The sequence below is a fragment of the Rhinichthys klamathensis genome, unplaced genomic scaffold, assembly GCF_029890125.1.
Source record: "Rhinichthys klamathensis goyatoka isolate OS25496 unplaced genomic scaffold, OSU_Roscu_1.1 h1tg000135l_1, whole genome shotgun sequence".
Classification (NCBI taxonomy): domain Eukaryota; kingdom Metazoa; phylum Chordata; class Actinopteri; order Cypriniformes; family Leuciscidae; genus Rhinichthys; species Rhinichthys klamathensis.
In genome coordinates this window covers 1300621-1322457 of record NW_026606670.1, presented here as the reverse complement: position 1 = coordinate 1322457, position 21837 = coordinate 1300621, and the positions used below count along the sequence as shown (strand labels likewise).

The 21837-nt window shown below is 38.7% G+C and overlaps 1 protein-coding gene across 2 annotated transcripts; it reads left to right on the top strand.

Moving 5' to 3' along the window:
• Positions 1-680: 680 nt before the first annotated feature.
• Positions 681-20535, top strand: pcnx2 (pecanex 2). 2 transcript variants are annotated; one of them, XM_056257166.1, is made up of 34 exons: positions 681-1138; positions 1617-1816; positions 2025-2139; positions 2356-2392; positions 2982-4049; positions 4120-4264; positions 7711-7853; positions 7979-8057; positions 8151-8286; positions 8470-8612; positions 8684-8837; positions 8920-8952; positions 9039-9210; positions 9309-9419; positions 9541-9632; positions 9779-9888; positions 9991-10093; positions 10760-10852; positions 10985-11135; positions 11217-11358; positions 12431-12608; positions 12840-12949; positions 13516-13644; positions 14095-14153; positions 14364-14579; positions 14657-14910; positions 16021-16254; positions 16477-16580; positions 17276-17420; positions 17501-17731; positions 17848-18122; positions 18212-18372; positions 18649-19070; positions 20337-20535. In XM_056257166.1, the coding sequence occupies exons 1-34, from the start codon at positions 986-988 to the stop codon at positions 20469-20471; spliced, it is 6033 nt and encodes a 2010-aa protein (XP_056113141.1). In that variant the 5' UTR covers positions 681-985; the 3' UTR covers positions 20472-20535. The 2 variants fall into 2 exon arrangements, with proteins under 2 accessions (XP_056113141.1, XP_056113140.1); XM_056257165.1 differs by having other exon boundaries at positions 682-1138; positions 20334-20535.
• Positions 20536-21837: the final 1302 nt, after the last annotated feature.

Below are 21837 nucleotides of genomic sequence, written 5' to 3'. Positions count from 1 at the left end.
CACACACACACACACACAAACAATATATATATATATGAAGAGTTCAGATGCAAAAGCCTCTAAGTGCCATCTGAAATTTTCTTATAGAATGATCATTTTTATCAAGCTTGTTTATTTAAGTTCAATAATTTCACTTAAATGACAATTAATAGGTAATTTTCATAGCCATTTAAGTGAAATTACCGAACTTAAATGTACGAGCTTGATAAAAATGATCATTCTAGAAGAAAAGTATATATATATATATATATATATATATATATATATATATATATATATATATATATAAATATATATATATATATATATATATATATATTTTTTTTTTCTCTAAAAGAATATATATATATATATATATATATATATATATATATATATTGTTTGTGTGTGTGTGTGTGTGTATTGTGTATAGCTCCTTATTACTTAGTTGTATTTAAAAAAACAACAACAATACTGCAGGCCCTAAAATATGGACATTTTTAATTTTTAACTTATTGTAGGCCTACATAATCAATATTTTAAACATTTTAGCTAGGCCTACTTAAAATGTTCTGCTATTTATGTAAGTTTAAGATGCTCTCCCGCTTCCCTGGCTCCATCTCAGAACAGTTGATTCTCCATGGCTCTCGTCTTTTGACTGTATCCTCACACACAGCAGGGTGGGGGCGCGCATGACTCAATGAGCAGAAGAGCATCGCTATGAATCAGTCCATGCCTCCCTCCTATCCGCTCATGTGAAGCAGGCGCAGAAGGATGCTGCTGCTGGGAGCCTTTAACCGCACAAAACCAATGCTTTTATGTTGGGAAATAGGGAGACAAGGCGTGGACGATGAAAAAGAAAAGTAAACGGCTTCAAGGAAGGATGTAGAGGCAGCTTCTGTAAATATGTAATCGCGCGTTGGGGCAGCGAGTCCAGGACGGCAGTGGTGTGAATTCGCAGCTTGCAGCATGATATAGCCTATTTGTAGCGACCATTATTGAAAATATGGGCTCTCAAGTCGTGCAAACGCTACGCCAAGGAGTCTGGGCTTCACTGACCGGTGGATGGTATCATGATCCAGACCAGAATAAATTCAACAATTCATGTCACCTGTATTTATGGATGTTTTTGCTTATGCTTCCATTATCTCTTCATTTGGTGAGTGATACAATGTCGCAGGCCGCCGATAATATTGTGCAGCTGATATGAAGCACTGAATGCGTTATACTGTAGCTGAAGAAACCTCACACGAAATATTTATCTAAATGAATGAAATGGATTTACGCGTTTAATGTTATTGACTATTATATGAATTTAGGTGTTTATGCTCCTCGTAGCTCCTGGCACTGTCGCATTTTTCTTCTGCATAGCTTCCTGTACAGGTGATTCACGCATGGCAGTCTGTGTCATAGCATTGTTGTGCATTTACAGTAGACAACAATATCAATAGGCCTATATATAAAGTTTTTTTTTCTAGTGGTCATGAAATTATCATTTTTATTGGTATTATTATTTATTCAGAAAATACATCACAATAATGCTAATCCAATCATCTAAAATTACAGTTGATTTATGTATCTGTCAATGTATATCTATTGCTCCAGAGATGTCATGGCTCTAATGTATTTTCCCCCAGGCTCTTCCACCCACCACTACTACACTCAGTATCTACTGCACCTCAGTGACAGTTTTCTTCATTGTCATTAAGATGGTAAATTATCGCCTCCATCTGATGTTCGATCAGGGCGACATTGTAGCCCGGAATAGTGTGCCTGACATTAGCAAAGGTGTAGACAAGAAAACCAACGCATCTGATTCCGGTCTTCCATCCCTAAGGTAAGATCCAAAATCAGTTGTTGTGCCATATATTGATTTCAATATCGTTTTGCAATATTATTTCCCCAAATGATGTCAAAGGCTATGTTTTGCCTACTTAAACAAAACATATGCTTCTTGTTCTCAAAGCTCATAAACTCTACTGCCAAAAGTGTTTTTAATATTTGTCTTGTAACCAGGCTAAAGTCTGAATTGTTTTAATCCAAAGGAAGAGCAGCACAGTTCCTGACAGTGTTGCCACATCAGTATTGACCAAAAACAGACCAAGTCCAGTAATACAGGTCACAGTGAAACAGACTGAAACAGACCCTGGACTGATTGGAGTGAGTAATACTTTCAAGATGTACTATAATTATTTATACTTGAAAAAAAAGTATTGTTGCAGAAAATGTTAATGGTAATTAGTGTAACAGCAGCTCTTTGAATGCAGATCTTGCACAAATCTAGCTGTGAATATTGTTATGTATAAATAATGTATTTTTTGTGTTTTAAATAATAATATCATTTTTCTGGTTAACCTGCTTTTCAAAACTGTGAAGGAGTGTCCAAAATCCGAGGAGCTGAAAAACATAGAGGGTATGTACCAGCTTTAATTATAGCACTGGCCTGGTTTCACTGCAGTGGAAGAGATCCTCACAAATCTGGGAACATGCTGTGCAGAAACACTACTGTAAGTTTCAGTCACAGAGCCTAGCATATGAACTGAGGGAAAACTTGACTACTCTCTATCTTGCCTCAGTCACACTGAGTGTGACATCCTGCCAGGACCTCTCAAAAAAAGCTGTCAGACAGCTTTGCATAAACACAGCTTTACACTTACATTGTGAGGGTCTCTGACTGCATCTAAAAAACAGACATTTCAGAATATTTTATTGAATTTCAATTGTTTATTTCATATAATTTTATAAAATACATTTAAAAAAATTATGTAGCCTAATGTTGGTCAGCACTGGAAAAAAAAAATTGCGGGATGAATACGTGTATCATTACACCCTTAATTACTATCTAATCAAATGTCAAGGAAGAAAAAATTGGTGTATCATGGTTTTTGACATAAACCAACAGGATTCAGCATCCAGTAGCTAATTCATTTCAAATCTATCATAAACCATTTGTCCATCTGACATTTTAAATATGCTGTTTGTATACTGACTGACATTTACAGGTCAGAGTGATGCTGTCTGTAATGAACGGTCTTGGCCAGACGTGGAGGAGAGACTCACCCCTGAGGATGTGTTCAGTCCCAACACTGACCAGTCTGCCCCACTCCTGCAGGGAGAGCAGATTCCTTCATCCCACAGAGACAAAGCTGACAATGATCTTCCGCCTTCCCCTGTGAATGAAGCGGACAGTTTAGAGGAGAAAGACAAACCCCCCACTGACCCCAACAACAATAATACCTCTCTAGAAATCACACAAGATGCCGACGATGGAGAAAGACCTGAGGAGAATTATTGCTCGGATGAAATTGCTGTGGTGCTGGTTGACAACTCGAGTCCCTTGTCCCACCTGGACGAGAGTGATACGGTGAAGATCATTATCACAATGAGCTGTGACCCACAGACAGCAGCTGAGCTGGAGGAGTCTGTTAAACTGAGCATCTTAGAGTCAGCTCAGTCCCACCAGGGAGAATCCGACTGTCCTGTCAAAATTCCTGTCATCACCTTTGATTCGCCTCACGAACTGGAGGAACCCTCTGCCGATGATGAGAAAGAAGATACGCCGGTTCCAGAAGACAACTCGGTTCAGGAGAAGTCCGAGCATCAAGACAGTCTTCTTGCCAAAGAGCCAATCAGTTCTGACTCTGCTCAAGAATGCAAAGAAATAGAGAGCAATGAGCATGAGATACCCAACCTGAGCCCCCAACTGACCAATAACAGCTCTTCAGGCATTGATGTCAACTCCCATCCTGATGAAAACGACCCTCCTGAGCTTAAACTGGATGCTGATGGATTCTTGCAAATTCCATCAGCATATATGAGATGTACTCAGAGTGGAAGAACACATGCTAGGGGACTCAGTATCGACAGTGGACGAGATGCTGTCCTCATTAGCCATAGAGCTAAAGATAAGCTCAGTACAATGACCTCCTCTAAATCTGACCTAGAAGCCAAGGAGGGACAGATACCCAATGAGTCCAACTTTGTTGAGTTTGTGTCTTTGCTGGAGTCTATCAACAACACCAGATTTGGGGGTGGAAATGAGGCTGAGGAGGAGAAGGAAGAGAGAAATGGTGAGTGTTGATTAATGCATGAGACTGCATTGAATATCTTTGCTTAAATTAATGGTCTAACTCTTTTCAGAGCAAAGCATGACAGCGGAGAATAACTCTGACGTGTCAGAATCCACAGAACAACAACAGGAGCGTCCAAATCCCCCAAACAGTCTGGCTACAGATACAATGAAAACTATTCCAGGGACTCTCATTCCTATTGTCTCTCCAGAAAGGTGGGTAAACTATAAATCTGAACATAAGCATATTTACATACACTATATAGACAACAGATAAAAATAAATAAATAATGATTTTATATATATATATTAGTGCTGGGCAACGATTAAAAAATTTAATCGCGATTAATCGCATGATTTTCTTCCGATTAATCGCGATTAATCGCATTGTTACGCGGAAAATTGAATAATGAATTCTAGTAGTGTATTGAGCACTTTTGATTTAAATGTACTGCTACAAAAGTGCAATAACATGTGGTTTGCAAAAACTTTAAACAAATAAGGTGCTTTTATACCAGCAGTATTCCCTTTACACAGTATCAATAAAATATTTCTTGTAAATCTCAACTTAAACATTAATGTAATCAAATCAAATATTTAAACAAAGCTATTTGCCACTGCCAGGGCATTACCTTGTATCTAGCTTGTTAAAACGAGTCCAGTTTTCTTTTTTTTTTTTTTTTCTGAACAGGTATCTTGTATCAGGGAGCAGCAGAAACAGTCTATGTAGTCAAAGGGTCATGATCACTAGATATAAGTCGACCAACGTTACTTCTCTGATAGCAGCTTAGGTTTGGTCATGGCATGCCATGGTTTCCCACGTAAGATTACATTAAACAGAGGTAAAGCCCAATTTATACTTCTGCATCGAACTCACGCCGTAGCTGTGTAGCGCGCGTACCCTGACGTGCATCTCTCCAAAAATGTAACGTCAATTCTACACGTACCGCAAGCGCTGTGATTGCTAGAACCGCTCCCCGGGTTTCACACTCTCCCTCATGTGTAATTGCGCGTCAACGCGGACAACGACGCAGATATATAAATGAAAACCAACGCGTTGTCTATAGCGTAGAGGCTCCGGCGTAAGTCCGACGCAGAAGTATAAATCAGCCTAGAGTGAGGTGAAGTGGTCGAGCACTGGTGCAGCGACAAGCGGGTGCGTTCCTGTGAAACTGTTGCAGTCATGCTCGCCTCACGCACGCGCCCGCGCGTTGCCGAAGTTGAATTGTCTAACTTTTTTGTACACGACGCGCAGCACAAATCATTGGAAGAGAGACTGATCCTCGGCTCGCTGTTTGTGAGTTTCCAGAATCTAAATAGTTATCAGGACATCAACAGGAGGGAATTCACATGGCAGAGCATCCCCGCTAAACTAAACGCAGGCCTATCAGGTAAAGTTATGTATAATTTTAATTTAAGTTAAAAAGGCTACAGCTGCGTAGCGCACAGAAGCCGGTGCCATGGTTACTATCCATAGAGCGCCTGTCATTCACTCGCGGAGCGCTGTCTCCCTTTCTGTTCACCTGAGAGAACCTGCCAAAGCCTCTCCACTGCTTGTTTGGGTAGGTTATTTGCTGGCTGACCAACATCCCACCCCTCCTGTGATCATGGTTTGACTGTAGGCCTATGTGTATTCAGAGGCAGTGAGCAACGGACTTTCAAAAAAAAAAAAAAAAAAAACTCTGCGTTAACGCGCGATAAAAAAATTGTCGGCATTAATTAATAAATGCGTTAACGCGATAATAACGCGTTAACTTGCCCAGCACTAATATATATATATATATACACTCACCGGCCACTTTATTAGGTACCCCATGCTAGTAACGGGTTGGACCCCCTTTTGCCTTCAGAACTGCCTCAATTCTTCGTGGCATAGATTCAACAAGGTGCTGGAAGCATTCCTCAGGGAGTTTGGTCCATATTGACATGATGGCATCACACAGTTGCCGCAGATTTGTCGGCTGCACATCCATGATGCGAATCTCCCGTTCCACCACATCCCAAAGATGCTCTATTGGGTTGAGATCTGGTGACTGTGGAGGCCATTTTAATACAGTGAACTCATTGTCATGTTCAAGAAACCAATTTGAAATGATTAGAGCTTTGTGACATGGTGGAAGTAGCCATCAGAGGATGGGTACATGGTGGCCATAAAGGGATGGACATGGTCAGAAACAATGCTCAGGTTGGCCGTGGCATTTAAACGATGCCCAATTGGCACTAAGGGGCCTAAAGTGTGCCAGGAAAACATCCCCCACACCATTACACCACCACCACCAGCCTGCACAGTGGTAACAAGGCATGATGGTTCCATGTTCTCATTCTGTTTACGCCAAATTCTGACTCTAACATCTGAATGTCTCAACAGAAATCGAGACTCATCAGACCAGGCAACATTTTTCCAGTCTTCAACTGTTCAATTTTGGTGAGCTCTTGCAAATTGTAGCCTCTTTTTCCTATTTGTAGTGGAGATGAGTGGTACCCGGTGGAGTCTTCTGCTGTTGTAGCCCATCCGCCTCAAGGTTGTGCGTGTTGTGGCTTCACAAATGCTTTGCTGCATACCTCGGTTGTAACGAGTGGTTATTTCAGTCACTGTTGCCCTTCTATCAGCTCGAACCAGTCTGGCCATTCTCCTCTGACCTCTGGCATCAACAAGGCATTTCCGCCCACAGAACTGCCGCTCACTGGATGTTTTTTCTTTTTCGGACCATTCTCTGTAAACCCTAGAGATGGTTGTGCGTGAAAATCCCAGTAGATTAGCAGTTTCTGAAATACTCAGACCAGCCCTTCTGGCACCAACAATCATGCCACGTTCAAAGTCACTCAAATCAACTTTCTTCCCCATACTGATGCTCGGTTTGAACTGCAGGAGATTGTCTTGACCATGTCTACATGCCTAAATGCACTGAGTTGCCGCCATGTGATTGGCTGCTTAGAAATTAAGTGTTAACGAGCAGTTGGACAGGTGTACCTAATAAAGTGGCCGGTGAGTGTATGTACACACACACACACAAACACACAATACCGTTCAAAAGTTTTTTTTAAAGAAATTTATGTTTTTATTTAGCAAGGATGCATTAAAGTATGGAGACCCTAAAGGAATATGGTGATGGGAAAAAAATTTAGTTTCTTGGGGGAACATAATACTTTTGCAGCGTTTCTCAGGGAACGCAACACTTCCGCTAGAGAATGCAAAAGCTTTGCAAGTGAATGCAAAAGCATTTAGATATAATAAGCATAAAATATAAAAAGCAATCAAATATAACTAAAATATTAAGCAGCACAACTGGTTTTATCATTGATGATAATGAGAAATGTTTCTGAGAAATGAAATCTGAAGGATCATGTGACACTGAAGAATGGAGTAATGGCTTATGACAATTCAGCTTTGCCATAACAGGAATAAATCACATTTTAAAATATGTTGAAATCAATTATCAAATAAATGCAGCCTTGAAGAGCATAGGAGACTTCATTCAAAAACATAAAATCTTACAGACACCAAACCTTTGAATGGTAGTTTGTGTGTACCCTCATGATAAGCAAGAGTTATTAATACAGACTCACTATACTATAAACATACCATACTGAATTCCAGGGATGTTCCACTCCATCTGGAAAAAGTACACATTTTAGGGTACATTTTCTCCTTGTCTTCACAGTCCGCAGACAGATAAGGAGAGGGACCCTGATTATGATTCTCTCCCCTCACAAACGTCCCAGTCAGAGAGCTCTATGCTTCAGGTCATCTGCAGACCAGAGGCTACATCCAAAGAGGAGGCTTACACTTTTCACACTGTTCACAGTGAGTACAGTGGACAGACAGAAATGACTGTAGTGCATTAAGTGCAATGTCATATATATATATATAGGAGGACAGGACTAGTAGAGGAGCATTTGTGATGCTTTTAACATGTTCAATATATACAGGAGAGAGACCTCGGAAACTGTACAATGAAAGAGCTCTAAACTTACCCCTTGGTGCCGAGCTCATCACCGGCAACATATGGTACTGTATCCTATTTCTCTTTTACAATCACAAAATTAAGTGAAAAATAAAAACAGTTGTTATAGATTTATAATGTTACCATCTCTTCATTAGTGATCTCCTCTCCACGTCCTCTAACTCTGAGTGCCAGGACGGGTTGGTGGGAGGACCCTCTGAATGCCCATTCCAGCGACGCATCCTTCCAACTCGCCGACTCCGGCCCAGGAGAACCCATCCGGAAATCTTCCAGGTGTGGAATCCCTCTTTCCACATATTAAGCTTGCTCTCACACAACAGAACAAACAAAACACATAGAAAACCTGGTTGGTTGGTTTTAGTTAAAATGGTGTATCTTAGAGCATAGTTCGCCCATAAATGAAATTCAGTCATCATTTACTCACCATTTGAGGGCTTGAATATTTCTCATGCACAGGAGGAGGACTCCTTAGATGAATCATCCGAGACATCAACCCAAGAGAAACCCTCAAGAAAGCTGTACTACAAATTAAAGGTTTTTCCTGGGAAATGGGTGAACATATTGTATGATCGGCTAACCTTGCTGGCATTATTTGACAGGTGAGTGTGACAATGAAGGTTTTAGACATTCAAATACCATAAGCACAGAAAGATGCTAATTGTTTTTGCAGGAACAAGGATATGGCTGAGAACATGGTGGCTGTATTCTTAGCGGTCTTGGTGGCTTTTCTGGGGTTTGTGCTCCTGAACGAGGGCTGCTTCAAAGACATCTGGGTCTTTCAGTTCTGCCTGGTCATTGCTAGCTGTCAGTATTCCTTACTGAAGGTACCGCATTCCTCATTTTATGGCCTGTCTTTGCTGAAAATCTACTGCTAGACTGCCTGCTAAAGCATCTTGTGTTTTATAGAGTGTTCAGCCAGATGCAGCTTCACCTACTCATGTGAGTTTACTGGAGAAGCATTCAAGAAAATTTCATGTCATTATTGTGTTTAACAGGATGAAAAAAACGTCTTTTTTTTTTTACAGGGCCATAATCAAATTGTCATCTACAGTCGTGCTGCATATTTCTGTATGTTCTGTGGCCTTATTTGGATTTTGGAGATAGTGTTGAGAAGGCCAGACCTCCCTGTGTCCACCGTCTATGGCATCACAATAGTAACATCAGACACCCTTCAGTACGTGCAAGACATTTTAGTCGGTATGTTGTAAGTTGAAAAGTATGTTTAAAACATTACAAATGGAAATTGTTGCATAGTAATTTTAAATTTGATGGATGTGTTGATCTGATCTTTTCAGGGTTTACGTACTGCTTTCCGGTAACGTTTCTTCTGGGCCTTTTTCCGCAAATCAACACCTTTTTTATATACTTTTTAGAACAAATCGACATGCACTTTTTTGGAGGTACAGGTCCGTATTCATGATAAATCATTTTTTAACTGTTTTTTATTTCCCTCCTCAAAATGCAGACAATTATAAATGACTAAAGCTCAGTTGGAGGAAACTAATGTTTCTCTTTTTTTCTGCTTAGCTGCAACTGGACTCCCATCTGCAGTGTACTGTATAGTACGGAGTCTTTTAGCGCTGGCTTTACTCTACGGATTCTGTCTTGGCGCTTTGAAGGTATGATCTGCATTTAATCTACTGGAATAAAAGGGTGCAGTATACTCCAAAAATTAGTAGATCATCAGTAAAAGATATACTTTATTTTTTGAACACAATACGAGATAGATTATAAGTTTGTGATGGCATTGGCATCTTCTGTGTAGGAGCCTTGGGATGAACAGCATATTCCAGCACTTTTCTCTGGTTTCTGTGCCCTGCTAGTGGTCCTGTCCTATCATCTTAGTCGACAAAGCAGTGATCCATCTGTGTTATTGTAAGAACATTGTGCTCTTTCCACAGATCATTTGGTTAAGAACATTTTGAACTTCTGCCATAGTTTGGACTAAAAAACATATTTGTTTGTCTTTGATCTTAGCTCATTGATAAAGTCCAAGCTGATGCCATCACTTGGACATGGTGAAGAGGAGGAGGATGAGGAGAGCATAGACCCTCTTCCTGAGAAACTCAAAGGCTCAGTGGTGAGTGCCTTTGATTTATTTAGTGAATATTCAAAAACGCTTTAATTTCACTTGGGCATAGACAAGAATAATCAGATGTACACTACCATTCAAAAGTTTGCAAGCCGTTAAGATTTTTAAATGCTTTTTAAAGAAGATCCTTATGTCTCTCATTTATCTAATTAAAAATACAGTAAAATTGTGAAATATTATTACAATTTAAAATAACGTATTCTGTTTTAATATATTTAAAAATGTCATTTATTCCCGTGATGGCATTACACCAGTCTTCAGTGTCACATGATCCTTCAGAAATCATTCTAAAATGCTGATTTTCTGCTCAAGAAATATTTTTATTATTATCCTTTATTATGTTCTGCTTCATTTTTTTGTAGAAACCGTGATAAAAAAATTTGTTCAGTTGTGTATTTTTTGATAAATAAAAAGTTCAAAAGAACAGAAGCATTTATTGTGAAATAGAAATCTTTTGAAACATTATAAATGTCTTTACTGTCATTTGTTATCATTTTAATGCATCCATGCTGAAAAGTATTAATTTCTTCAAAAAATTATAAAATCTTACTGACTCTCACAAACCTTTTAACAGTAGTGTAGTATTTGCATCTAAGGATCCATGTATTAATCTTAATTTATTACTTAAAATACATGTATAATTTTATGTTGCAGAAAGAGATTTTACTGTCAGATCTGGTTATCTGTATTCTCGCCTCAGTTTTGACCTTTGCTATTACTGCCAGCACGGTTTTCCTGTCTCTAAGGGTGAGTTTCGTTTGCTTTTAAACTTTCATAACCAAATCTAAACTATCATAGAGAGACAAGAGTCAATGATTACATGTTCAATTCAGTTTGCAGCCTACATGTCAATTAACACTTTGTTTTTGTCACATACAGCCATTTGTGTCCATAGTGCTGTATGCATTAGCAGCCACTGTGGGCTTTGTCACCCACTATCTCATCCCTCAGTTACGGAAACACCATCCCTGGCTGTGGATCTCTCATCCTGTGCTGAAGAGTAAGGAATACTCACAGTTCGAACCCAGAGGTCGGTTAACTGCACATCTGTGACGTGTCTACTGTCATTGACATTCATATGAATATTAATGTTAGTATACTATCTTTTTAGAGGATGCTCACTTGATGTGGTTCGAGCGTCTCTATGTGGGGCTGTTGACTTTTGAGAAGTATATTGTCTACCCAGCCATTGTCCTCAGTGCACTTACCAACGATGGCTTCGCCCTCAGCCATCGTAAGAAACTAGGAATACAGTAAGTATCCTTCCCCTAATTCTTATTGGAAATTCAATACAGATATTCAAAAATATTGTAAATGTTTTACTCTTCAGTTAATCCCATAATTTTTATTTTAAACTAAACGTTTTGCTTTTAAATATAAGTCTCTTCTGCTCACCAAGACTATATTTACAATAAAAACAGTAAAAGTGTGAAGTATTATTACAATTTAAACAGAATTCCTGTGATGGCCAAAGCTGAATTTTCAGGATCATTACTCCAATCTTCAGTGTCACATGATCCTTCAGAAATCATTCTTATATGCTGATTTGGTGCTCATGAAACATTTCTTCTTATTGTCAATGTTGAAAACAGTTGTGCTGCTAAAAGTGTAACTGTGGTGGTGGTGTCTGTAACGTAAACAAGCGTAACGTAACTTATATAAAAGAAAATTCGGGCTGTCCAGTAGATGCTGCACTGATAACATTGGCTATTACATTACTAACATGATAATTCACACATATACTGTATCACAGTAACACTGCAAAATTAAAGACAACTAAAATCACGTTTTATTGAGTCAGACTCAGCAGTTATATACAAACAATACAAACAATAAGGAAAGCTTCAATACTTAAGGTTGTTGCAGTAGCTTACCAGCTCGCCAATCTGGCTTTCTATTCGCATTATCATATATATATATATATATGATAATACTAATACATTTTTCTTGAGCACCAAATCAGAAAATTGGAATAATTTCTGAAGGATCATGTGACACTGAAGACTGGAGTAATGGCTGCTGAAAATTCATATAGATAAATTCACTTTAAAATATAGTTAAATAAAAAAGTAGTAATAGTAATAGTTTGATTGTTAAATTGTGTATTAAACACAATAATTGTGTTTTATATACACACACACATACATACATACACATAGGTATATAGAAGCAGTATTGGTAGAGTACTTTCCTACAACACATTTTTCTGCTCATTGTGGTGGTTTTAGCAGAAGTTGTGTCAGAGCCACCTGATTAGTGTTTGCTGTGCTTGGCTGTGTGCTGCCTCTGCACCTGAGTGGCTCAGGTGTCTGTGTCTCGCTCCAGCTGTGATGTCTTGTTGATGACAGTTGCTGGGATGAAGCTTCTTCGTGCCTCCTTCTGCAATCCCAGCTACCAGTTCCTCACGCTCATCTTCACCATCATCTTCTTTGAGTTTGACTGCAGCAGTGCCTCTGAAACATTCCTGCTCAACTTCTTCCTCATGTCCATCATCTTCAACAAGGTCAGTGCTATGTGAGTTGGATGGACATTAGTGCATTGAAACACTCATCATTCCCTGCTCTTTGTGTTCATTTAGTATTCATTTTCCAACTTAGATAAAAATGACATGTCAATATTGTGCCAGACTATCGTCTGAAATAGCTCTCAGCAGACAGTACATTTAGTAACTAGTCCCAAAATAACTGCCTTTGTTGTCTTGCTGTCTTACAACAGCTCTTTGTTTTGTCTACAGCTTTGGGATCTTCTCCACAAGCTGCACTTCATTCTGGTGTATATCGCCCCCTGGCAGATAGCATGGGGTAGTGCATTTCATGCATTTGCACAACCTTTTGCTGTACCTCATATCCTTACAATCTGTCCAGCTTGAGTGTGTATATTGGTAGGACAGACCTTGTACTATGTTTACTCCCAATTTTAATCTGATCAAGTAAACGTGCCGTAAGCCAGTTTTCAAACTTTTTTAAGCCACGGACCCCCATAATATAACGATCCCCTTGCGAGGGCCCCACTTTCTAAAATACTATAGCACCTATATATTTATATATTCGTATGTTTAAAAAACTAAATTTATGTAAGGGAAAAAAAATTATATTTAATAGTTATTATTATTTCTATTGCGTTTACACTTTTTTTATGTTTACACATCTTTTTGTCAACAGAATTAAATATTTTATGAGTAATCTTAAGCTGGATTTCAAACCAGCTCTTAGAAAGCAGACTGATATGGTAATAATGTAAGATTCGGTTAAATGTAATTTCTTTATTTTTTCAGGTGTGATTTCTTAGGACACTTGCATGAAAAGAAATGGCTTATAGCACCTTTAAAAAACTATTGCAATACGGTTAAAGCATCATAGCTTCAAATGCAGTGCAAATACTTCGGTTTTTCCTTGACGGAGCAGCTCAGACTCTGCCATGCTCCTGCTGCAGACGTTAATCACGACGCTCTTCTACACACCACTCAGCCCTTTCCTCGGGAGCGCTATTTTTATCACCTCTTATCCACGGCCTGTGAAGTTCTGGGAGAGGAACTACAAGTAAGTTGTCTGTTTTTTCCACAAGCACATGAAACATGCATGTAGCTTCAGAGTGGCGTAATGCATTGTCAGCCAACTACATACTTGAGTGCAGGTTTCTGTCTTTAAGAGCACTTGAAAGAACAAATGCATATTTGTTGATTTGAAAACAGCTGTTGATGCAAGACGTGTTTGACATTGTTTCCATTGGTACTTGTCTTGTTTCCATTGGGACAAAGTTCCTTTATGGTTGATGAGCTTTATCTGAAGTCCAACAGCCTGTAGTAGCAGAGAAAGCCACACAATGTTGAATTATTGATGTAGATTCCAACCACAAATGTGATTCCACAGAATGTTTCTGTTGTTGATATTAAACATGAATGGTGGCACAGGCATCAGATTAAATGGGGTTTTTGACATGACTGTGAATATTTCACTTCATGAACATTTGATTTGATTTGACATTTTCAGCACCAAACGAATTGACAATTCCAACAGCCGACTGGTGTCTCAGGTTGACAAAGAGACTGGTAAATACTGTCTTAATCTATTCATGTCTTACCACACACTTAATAAACAGTCGATTTCTGTGCAAAAATGTTTCAAAGATGCATGAAGCTTCAGTTTCACTGTTTTAAACAGAGTTTAACCCTTTTTTTGTCTACTGTTGCTAAATACACAATGGTGTCCTCTTACATTTTTAAATAAAAATGTTGAGAGATTATATGCTCACCATGTAGGCTGTGATGACAACAACCTCAACTCAATTTTCTATGAGTACCTGACGCGCTCCTTGCAGCATTCTTTATGTGGAGACCTGATGTTGGGCCGCTGGGGGAATTATTGCGCAGGAGATTGCTTCATCCTGGCTTCTGACTACCTTAATGCACTTGTTCACCTCATTGAGGTCGGCAACGGTCTGGTCACCTTCCAGCTACGAGGCCTGGAGTTCAGGGGTAAGTGGTTTTAATATTATATTGTCATGTTGTTGTAAATGTTCCTTCTCCTCACTCTGGCCTTCTCATTTCCTCAGGTACTTACTGTCAGCAGCGGGAGGTGGAGGCCATCACAGAAGGTGTAGAGGAGGATGATTCTTGCTGCTGCTGTGAGCCGGGTCATTTGCCCCATGTTCTGTCCTGCAACGCTGCTTTCAATCTACGTTGGCTGGCCTGGGAGGTGACCACTACTAAGTATCTGCTGGAGGGCTACAGCATTAGCGAAAACAACGCTGCCACCATGCTGCAAGTTTATGACTTGCGCAAGCTGCTCATCACTTACTACCTTAAGGTACCAGCAACACTATTATGTGACCTTTATATTTTGGAAGAAGGAAAAAGTTGTAATAGTTCTATACAGTTCCAGTTCACATTCCTCTTAACAACTCTGTTTCCTTAATGGTTTAATTAACAGTTCTTTTTGTACTATTAGCAAAAAATAGACATTTGAAAGAAAAGAAAAAAGAAATGCAATTGCATTGCCAAATTATATAGCATTTAAACCAATTCTTGCAAAAGGTGTTTACTTTTTAAATGAGTTTTAGAGGTATGAATGCTATATCTAATAATTTCTGACAAAACTTGAACTACATGTTGACATATAAACAAAAAGTTCATAAAGAGATTGTAAAACTAATCCATATGAATTGAGCGGTTTAGTCCAAAGTTTCTGAAGAGACACAATCGCCTTATATTTTGAACGGATTGAATTTAGGCTTTTATTCATATATAAACATTCATTTACTCTCACATCAGCTGTCGTAAACCGACGTGCGTAAACCAATGAGGTTCATTCTCGTGTCACGCAACACATTTGAGCTTCCACAAGAACCATTGAGAGTTGTTCTCTCACGTTAAGCAGGTTCGGTTGTGCTTCTGTTCGCTGATCAATGTTTATGTGATTATTACACGGCTCTGTGGAATACTTGATTCTGATTGGTCAATCGTGCTATGCAGCGGTATGTTATTACACTATAACAACCGCTGAAAACAGATAACACAGGCTCATCCGGGTTACTTAAGTCAGCAGCGTTATACGCTTGCTAGGAACGGTTTTTCTTTATGGAAGTTTTGCATTTGGTGAGCTAATAGGATATTAAAACTCAGTCAAATCAATATACAGTTATTTAATTTTGTCATCCAGTATCGTGCCACTCGCTCTCTCGTTTCATACAAAAGCAAACACTGTGGATGTTCATCATCCCTTACATAAAGGACTAAATTCAATCTGTTCATCATATGAAGCGATCGAGTCTCTTCTCTACTTAAATTTCATATGCTACATTTCCTCAAAGAATGAAATAGCTACAATGTTCTTGATTTCCTGTGGTAGGTTTATTTTTTGATAAAGTGACATTGACGACACTCACATCTCTGTATTTTCACTTATTTCTATTTTTAGAGTATCATCTACTACCTGGTGATCAACCCCAAGCTGCAGATATGGATAAAAGACCAGTCCACGCAGGAAGTCCTTCAGTCTTACACTAAATGGCATCACATTGAGAAGGATCCGGCTGTGTTCAGCATGAAGATTGATGAAGACTATGTCCACTGTCTGCAGGGCGTCACCAGAGCCAGCTACTGTAACGTCTACCTGGAGTGGATTCAATACTGTGCCAACAAGCTGGAGGAGGTGAGGAGACACAAATGGCATTCTTTAGAGTGAGTGAAAGCTGACACAGTAAAGGATGTCTTTGAGAGTGCAAAAAAAAACAGTGTCTGGCTGATTTTAAAATGGTGCATAAACTTGGGACGTACCTTTGGTAGGACAGTTGAAATCTTCTCTGCATTTCCACAATGTTAAGGTGATCTAAACTTGCATCTTATACCTAAAGTTTAGTTTTTTCGTTCTCAGCCAGTGGACAGCGATGAAGATTCTCCCTTGGTTACTCTGTGTTTCGCTCTATCTGTGGTTGGACGGAGATCCCTCAGCACAGCAGCACATAACAGATCCAACAGGTACACCTCCAACATTAGCGATGTGCACTTAAATACTTGATAAAAGATAAAAGTTTGTTTGATGGATGCCAATCAGAATCAAGAATACCAAATAAAATGTGTACCACCATAATAAGGGCTGGTTCACACAGAATGCTGTTTTGCTTTGAAAAACGCAAGACGCGGGCAGTGGAATGGGGGAAAAATGTAAGGTTTTGAGCTTATTTTAACTTAAGCGCCACGTTTATATCCGTCTAGCGTGTTTACTTAGAAAAACAATGGTAATGTAGTGCAGTGGAATGGAAAAACACTTTCTCTGTGAGAGATTTTACTTTTTAAAGTCGGCATAAAATGGAAGTTGTGAAAGTCTTTTTTTCCCTATTGTGATGTACAGTATATCCGACTGAAATGTCTTTTCAAACAAAAAAAATGTAGGACAGGCATTATTTTCTATCCAGGAATTGAGAGAATTGTTGTGGTTTGTGAGTGACAGGTTGTCCCGCCCTCACGCCAGTAAACATGTCATCAGAGAAGAGAAGAGATGTCTCTGCATGAGGGTGGGGAAGTTATTTAAATGAAAGATTAGAAGGCACATGTATTTTAAATAATAATGATTTGCACGGATAAATCATTTATAATAAATACTGCAATATTCATAAAAAAACACCAAATTGTCAATTTTGATTTCATGGCGACTTTAATGGTTTCCTCCACAGTCTGGAGTCATTCCTCTATGGCTTCAACACGCTGTTCAAAGGTGACTTCCGCATTGCTCCTAAGGATGAATGGGTCTTTGCTGACATGGACCTGCTGCAGACGGTTGTGGCCCCAGCCGTGAGAATGAGTCTGAAACTCCACCAGGTGAAATGTTTGGATATTGCACAACATGACAAACTATTCACAGCCTTTTGGTATAATTTCAATAATGTCACGTTATACAGGACCACTTCACGAGCCTGGAGGAGACTGAGGAGCCTGCCGTGCTTTACGAGGCCATAACCAACTACAGAACCAGTCTAGTGATCTGTCATGAGAGCGACCCCGCCTGGCGAAGAGCAGTACTGTCCAGCCAAGACACACTTCTCACGCTTCGTCATATGGTGGATGAAGGCGCAGATGAGTATAAGATCATCATGCTCTACAAACGACATCTCAGCTTCAAAGTTATAAAGGCAAGAGAGCAAAAACTAAATAAGTTTTTTTTAGTTTGTAGTGTAGTTTTAGTTTGTACGTTAATTATGTTTTAAGACTGATTGTTATTCATTTATCTCGTCATCTTTCCATTCAGATGAATAAAGAATGTGTGCGAGGGCTGTGGGCTGGTCAGCAGCAAGAGCTCGTTTTCCTCCGGAACCGCAATCCTGAACGCGGAAGCATCCAGAACTCAAAGCAGGCTCTGCGAAACATGATCAACTCCTCCTGTGACCAGCCCCTGGGTTACCCCATGTTTGTGTCCCCACTCACCACCTCCTATATGGGAACTCACAAGCAGATCAGGAACATATGGGGCGGCCCTCTCAGTTTGGACAGCATTCGCACCTGGCTGCTCTCCAGGTTGTTTCGGTATGGATAAGGCATTAACAGGCTTTTTTTCTGTTTCTATTCTATAATTGTATTATTATTATTTTTTAAACCTTTCTTGCATTTTCTAGGGTGAGGAAAGATAACCTTACCAGCTGTAACAGTGGCATGAACATGGAGGATGTGGATTGTGCTGGTTCCTCCTTAAGTCAAAATCATAACTCCGCCACATCCCAGAGCCTAAGCCTATATCACAGCCGTCCTCGCAGCTCCCATTCTAGAAACCACGGAGGTCAGAACAAACCATGGACACTATACATTTCTGTACAATTTGTTGCCCTAAAGCCTAGAAGAAAAGTCATTACAAATATGAATGAAATAAAAACTAAACTTAAATTGAAAACCAATTTGGTTTACTTTCACCTAAATTGAAAACCATACAAAATGAAAAATGGAAAATTACTTTCCAGTTCAGCATTTTATCATCTTGAAATGAATGTTTCCCATAAGAGAATCAGAAAAATGTACATTCTTCTGTCTGTGCTGACAGTCTCCTTTTCCCCTGCAGCTCACCGGGAGTATCGCAGTCGCTCAGTGCAACCTCATGGCCAGCGTCCCCCCGTCACCAGCCGATCGGGCCCCATCCTAGACAGCCAGCACGGCTCGGGATCTGGAGGCCCAGGACTGGTGCAGCGCCTGTCCAACAGCCAGCTGTCCTTCAACACTTCCTCCATTGCCTCCGTCTTTTCCCAGGTGCCTCGTTTGTCCACAACAGGGCCTCTGGCTTCAGCTGCGGGTCCCCATCGCTCCAGTCAGGTGTCTTCCTCCAGCTCCACGCTGAGCCTGCTCTTTGGCAAGCGCAGCTTCTCCAGCGGCTTGGTCATCTCAGGCCTCTCTGCAGCTGAGGGGGGAAACACCAGCGATACGCAGTCCTCAAGCTCTGTCAACATCGCCCTGGGACCGTCCTGTCGCTCCAGTCGCGCCACACAGGTGAGGGGACGTCTTTTCAGATGTTTTTACAATGATATATGAAACGTTTGGTTTTTAAAAGCATTTTCAAGAAACAAAAGCTTGCCAGAATAGACCACTATTAGCCTTCAGATGATATAAAGCAGATTTTGTCCATTTTCACCACATGCTAATTCCCTATTTTTGTCATTAATCTACACTTACAAAGCAGAGGCTCATAACCTTTAAACATTTCAGCTTTATTTTACTTAGAATAAAGAATATTTAAATAATGCTTCACACTATTATATTTTAGCTTCAGAAAAAATAAATAAATTCTATGTTCTGTTTGATAATATTCATTTGCAGTGTTGTTTAATTTCTTCGCCTTATTTAACTCTGAAAATGGTTGGTGAATTCAGAAAATGTATCCTTAAATATTTCTTATGCATTTATATATTCATTCATTCATTTTGGTGGCTTAATTTGTTATTATATGCCACCATTCAAAAGTTTGGGGTCAATAAGAATTAAAAAAAAAGAAATTAATACCTCTATTCAGCAAGGAAGCATTAAATTGTCAAAAGTGACAGTACAGACATTTATAATATTACAAAAGATTAGAATTTCTAATGCTGCTCTTTTTAACTTTCCATTCATCAAAGAATCCTGAAAAAAAATTGTTTCAATAAGAAAAATTTAAAAATGAATTAGTTTCCATAAAAATATTTTTTTCAACTTAATAATAAGAAGAAATAATTCTTGAGCACCAAATCAGCATATTATAATTATTTCTGAAGGAACATGTGACACTGAAGACTGGAGTAATGATGCTGAAGTTTTAGCTTCGTCTTCACATAAATAAATTCTATTTAAACTATAATAAAATAGAAAACAGTTTTTGTAAATTGTAACAATATTTAAAAATCTTACCAACTTTTGAACGGTAGTGTATAACTTCACAAGTTCTGGAGAAAATTCTAGATAAACCTTTCATGGTAAAGTTTCCACACTGGTAAAGGTTAGACGTGCTGTTGAGAAAAGTGTTTTCTTTAGTAGGTTTTCACATCTTTTATTTAAATAATGCATTTTGTGTGTTAATTCTGGACCCAGAATGCACCTAATCATCCTAAAAATGTTTTCCTCACTCACCTTTTATTCTGTAGTTTTGTTCCATTCTGTATCTTTGTATTATAAATAAGCTTCCCAATGATTTTGAGTCTTACGGATTTGGAATCTAGCATCAAGTTATTGCAGAAATTTTTCCAAACCAAACTACATTTTTAGCTTGTCCTTTCTTTTCAGCAGTGGACATCAGAGGCGTACGAGAGCATAGATGCCACCTCCACCATTGCCACAGAACCCAAGGTCCACAGCACAGACAAGAGCCAAGACGACTCGACTTCAGCCTTCCACGACGCTCCGGAGCAGAAGACCATATGAGACCACAATCACCCAATGCCTCAGCCCAGCATGATCTCCTGAGCTCAAGTAATGTACATTACAGACGTCTTTTTGTAAAACAAAACATCTGCCATGTGTAGAAAATGTAAGTATCCTATTTAAGGGAAAAGAACCGCTCTTCCAAAAAAAATGATATAATAAAGAATAAAAAAGTGTTTATGAGAGTGAACAGAAGCTTGTTACTCTCCGTCTATGAGATTAAACAATGGAATTCGATGACTAGAAGAATTTATGTTTGCGCCTTGAGTGCACGCACTTCATGAACACCATCACTCACAGCGGTGATTATTTTTATAGACTTGCAAAATAAGAACTGTTGTTCAAGTATAAGTAATGTAAGATCACATGACTAAAGAAGGGGTCAGGAATGATTGCATAGTAGATTTCTTGCACACTGCTGTTTTGAAATGTGTTGTGATCCAGATGTGTCATTGTTTTATATTAACATTAAAGCACTACAAGGATTCTGAACTGGTTACTGATGCATCAAAAGTAATTTCTGTAAATCTACTATAAACAACTAAAAGTTGCCATATTCACTCTTTGGCACATATTGTATATACACCTTTTTCCCTCTAATATTTTACCATTAGTAAGATGATTAATTGGCCCTTGGGAAATTGTTGTAAACTAATCTTTACATCTCTGAGTATGGCAAGCACAATCTAAGAGATAAAGAGTGTGTACTTTATAAAGAAATTCCTCCCAAGAGCTAAAATGAGTTTCATGGATCTGGAACTATACAGTAGTTGCCAAAAGCAAAATGTTGTGCGTTTCTTTTTTACTACGGGAAATGTGGGGCTTTCAGTTAATTTATTATGTGACATGGGGGTCTGTATGATGTGTTGTAATATCAAATATTTCATGGTAAGTCTAGACCTATATTTGCATTATAATGCTCCCAGAAATAGGAGTCATCAAAAACCTAAACAACCCACTCCATAACACAACTTGAATAATTAAAACAAGTTAAAAAATAATCTGAATTTTGTCCTTATTCATTTTTATATCTGTGTACGGTACCAGTCAAAAGTTGCACCATTACATCTGATAAATGTTTCTCATCCTTTTTGATAAAAAATCTTAGGCACAATTTATATCTGTTTACAAAATCATTTTCTCTTATTTTAGCATATGTATGAATTTCACAAATGTGTTTCTCATAATCCTTTTCGGTCTAAAATTGTATTCTTAAATGATTGTAAATTATTTTGTAAAGAAATATAAATAGTCTCTACTGTACAGTATGTATGAATTTCTTTACAAAAGTACAATTTTGTTTGAATTGATGAGGATTAATTATCAATCTTCCATTTGTGTTATTGCATAGTTTTGATTACTTTAC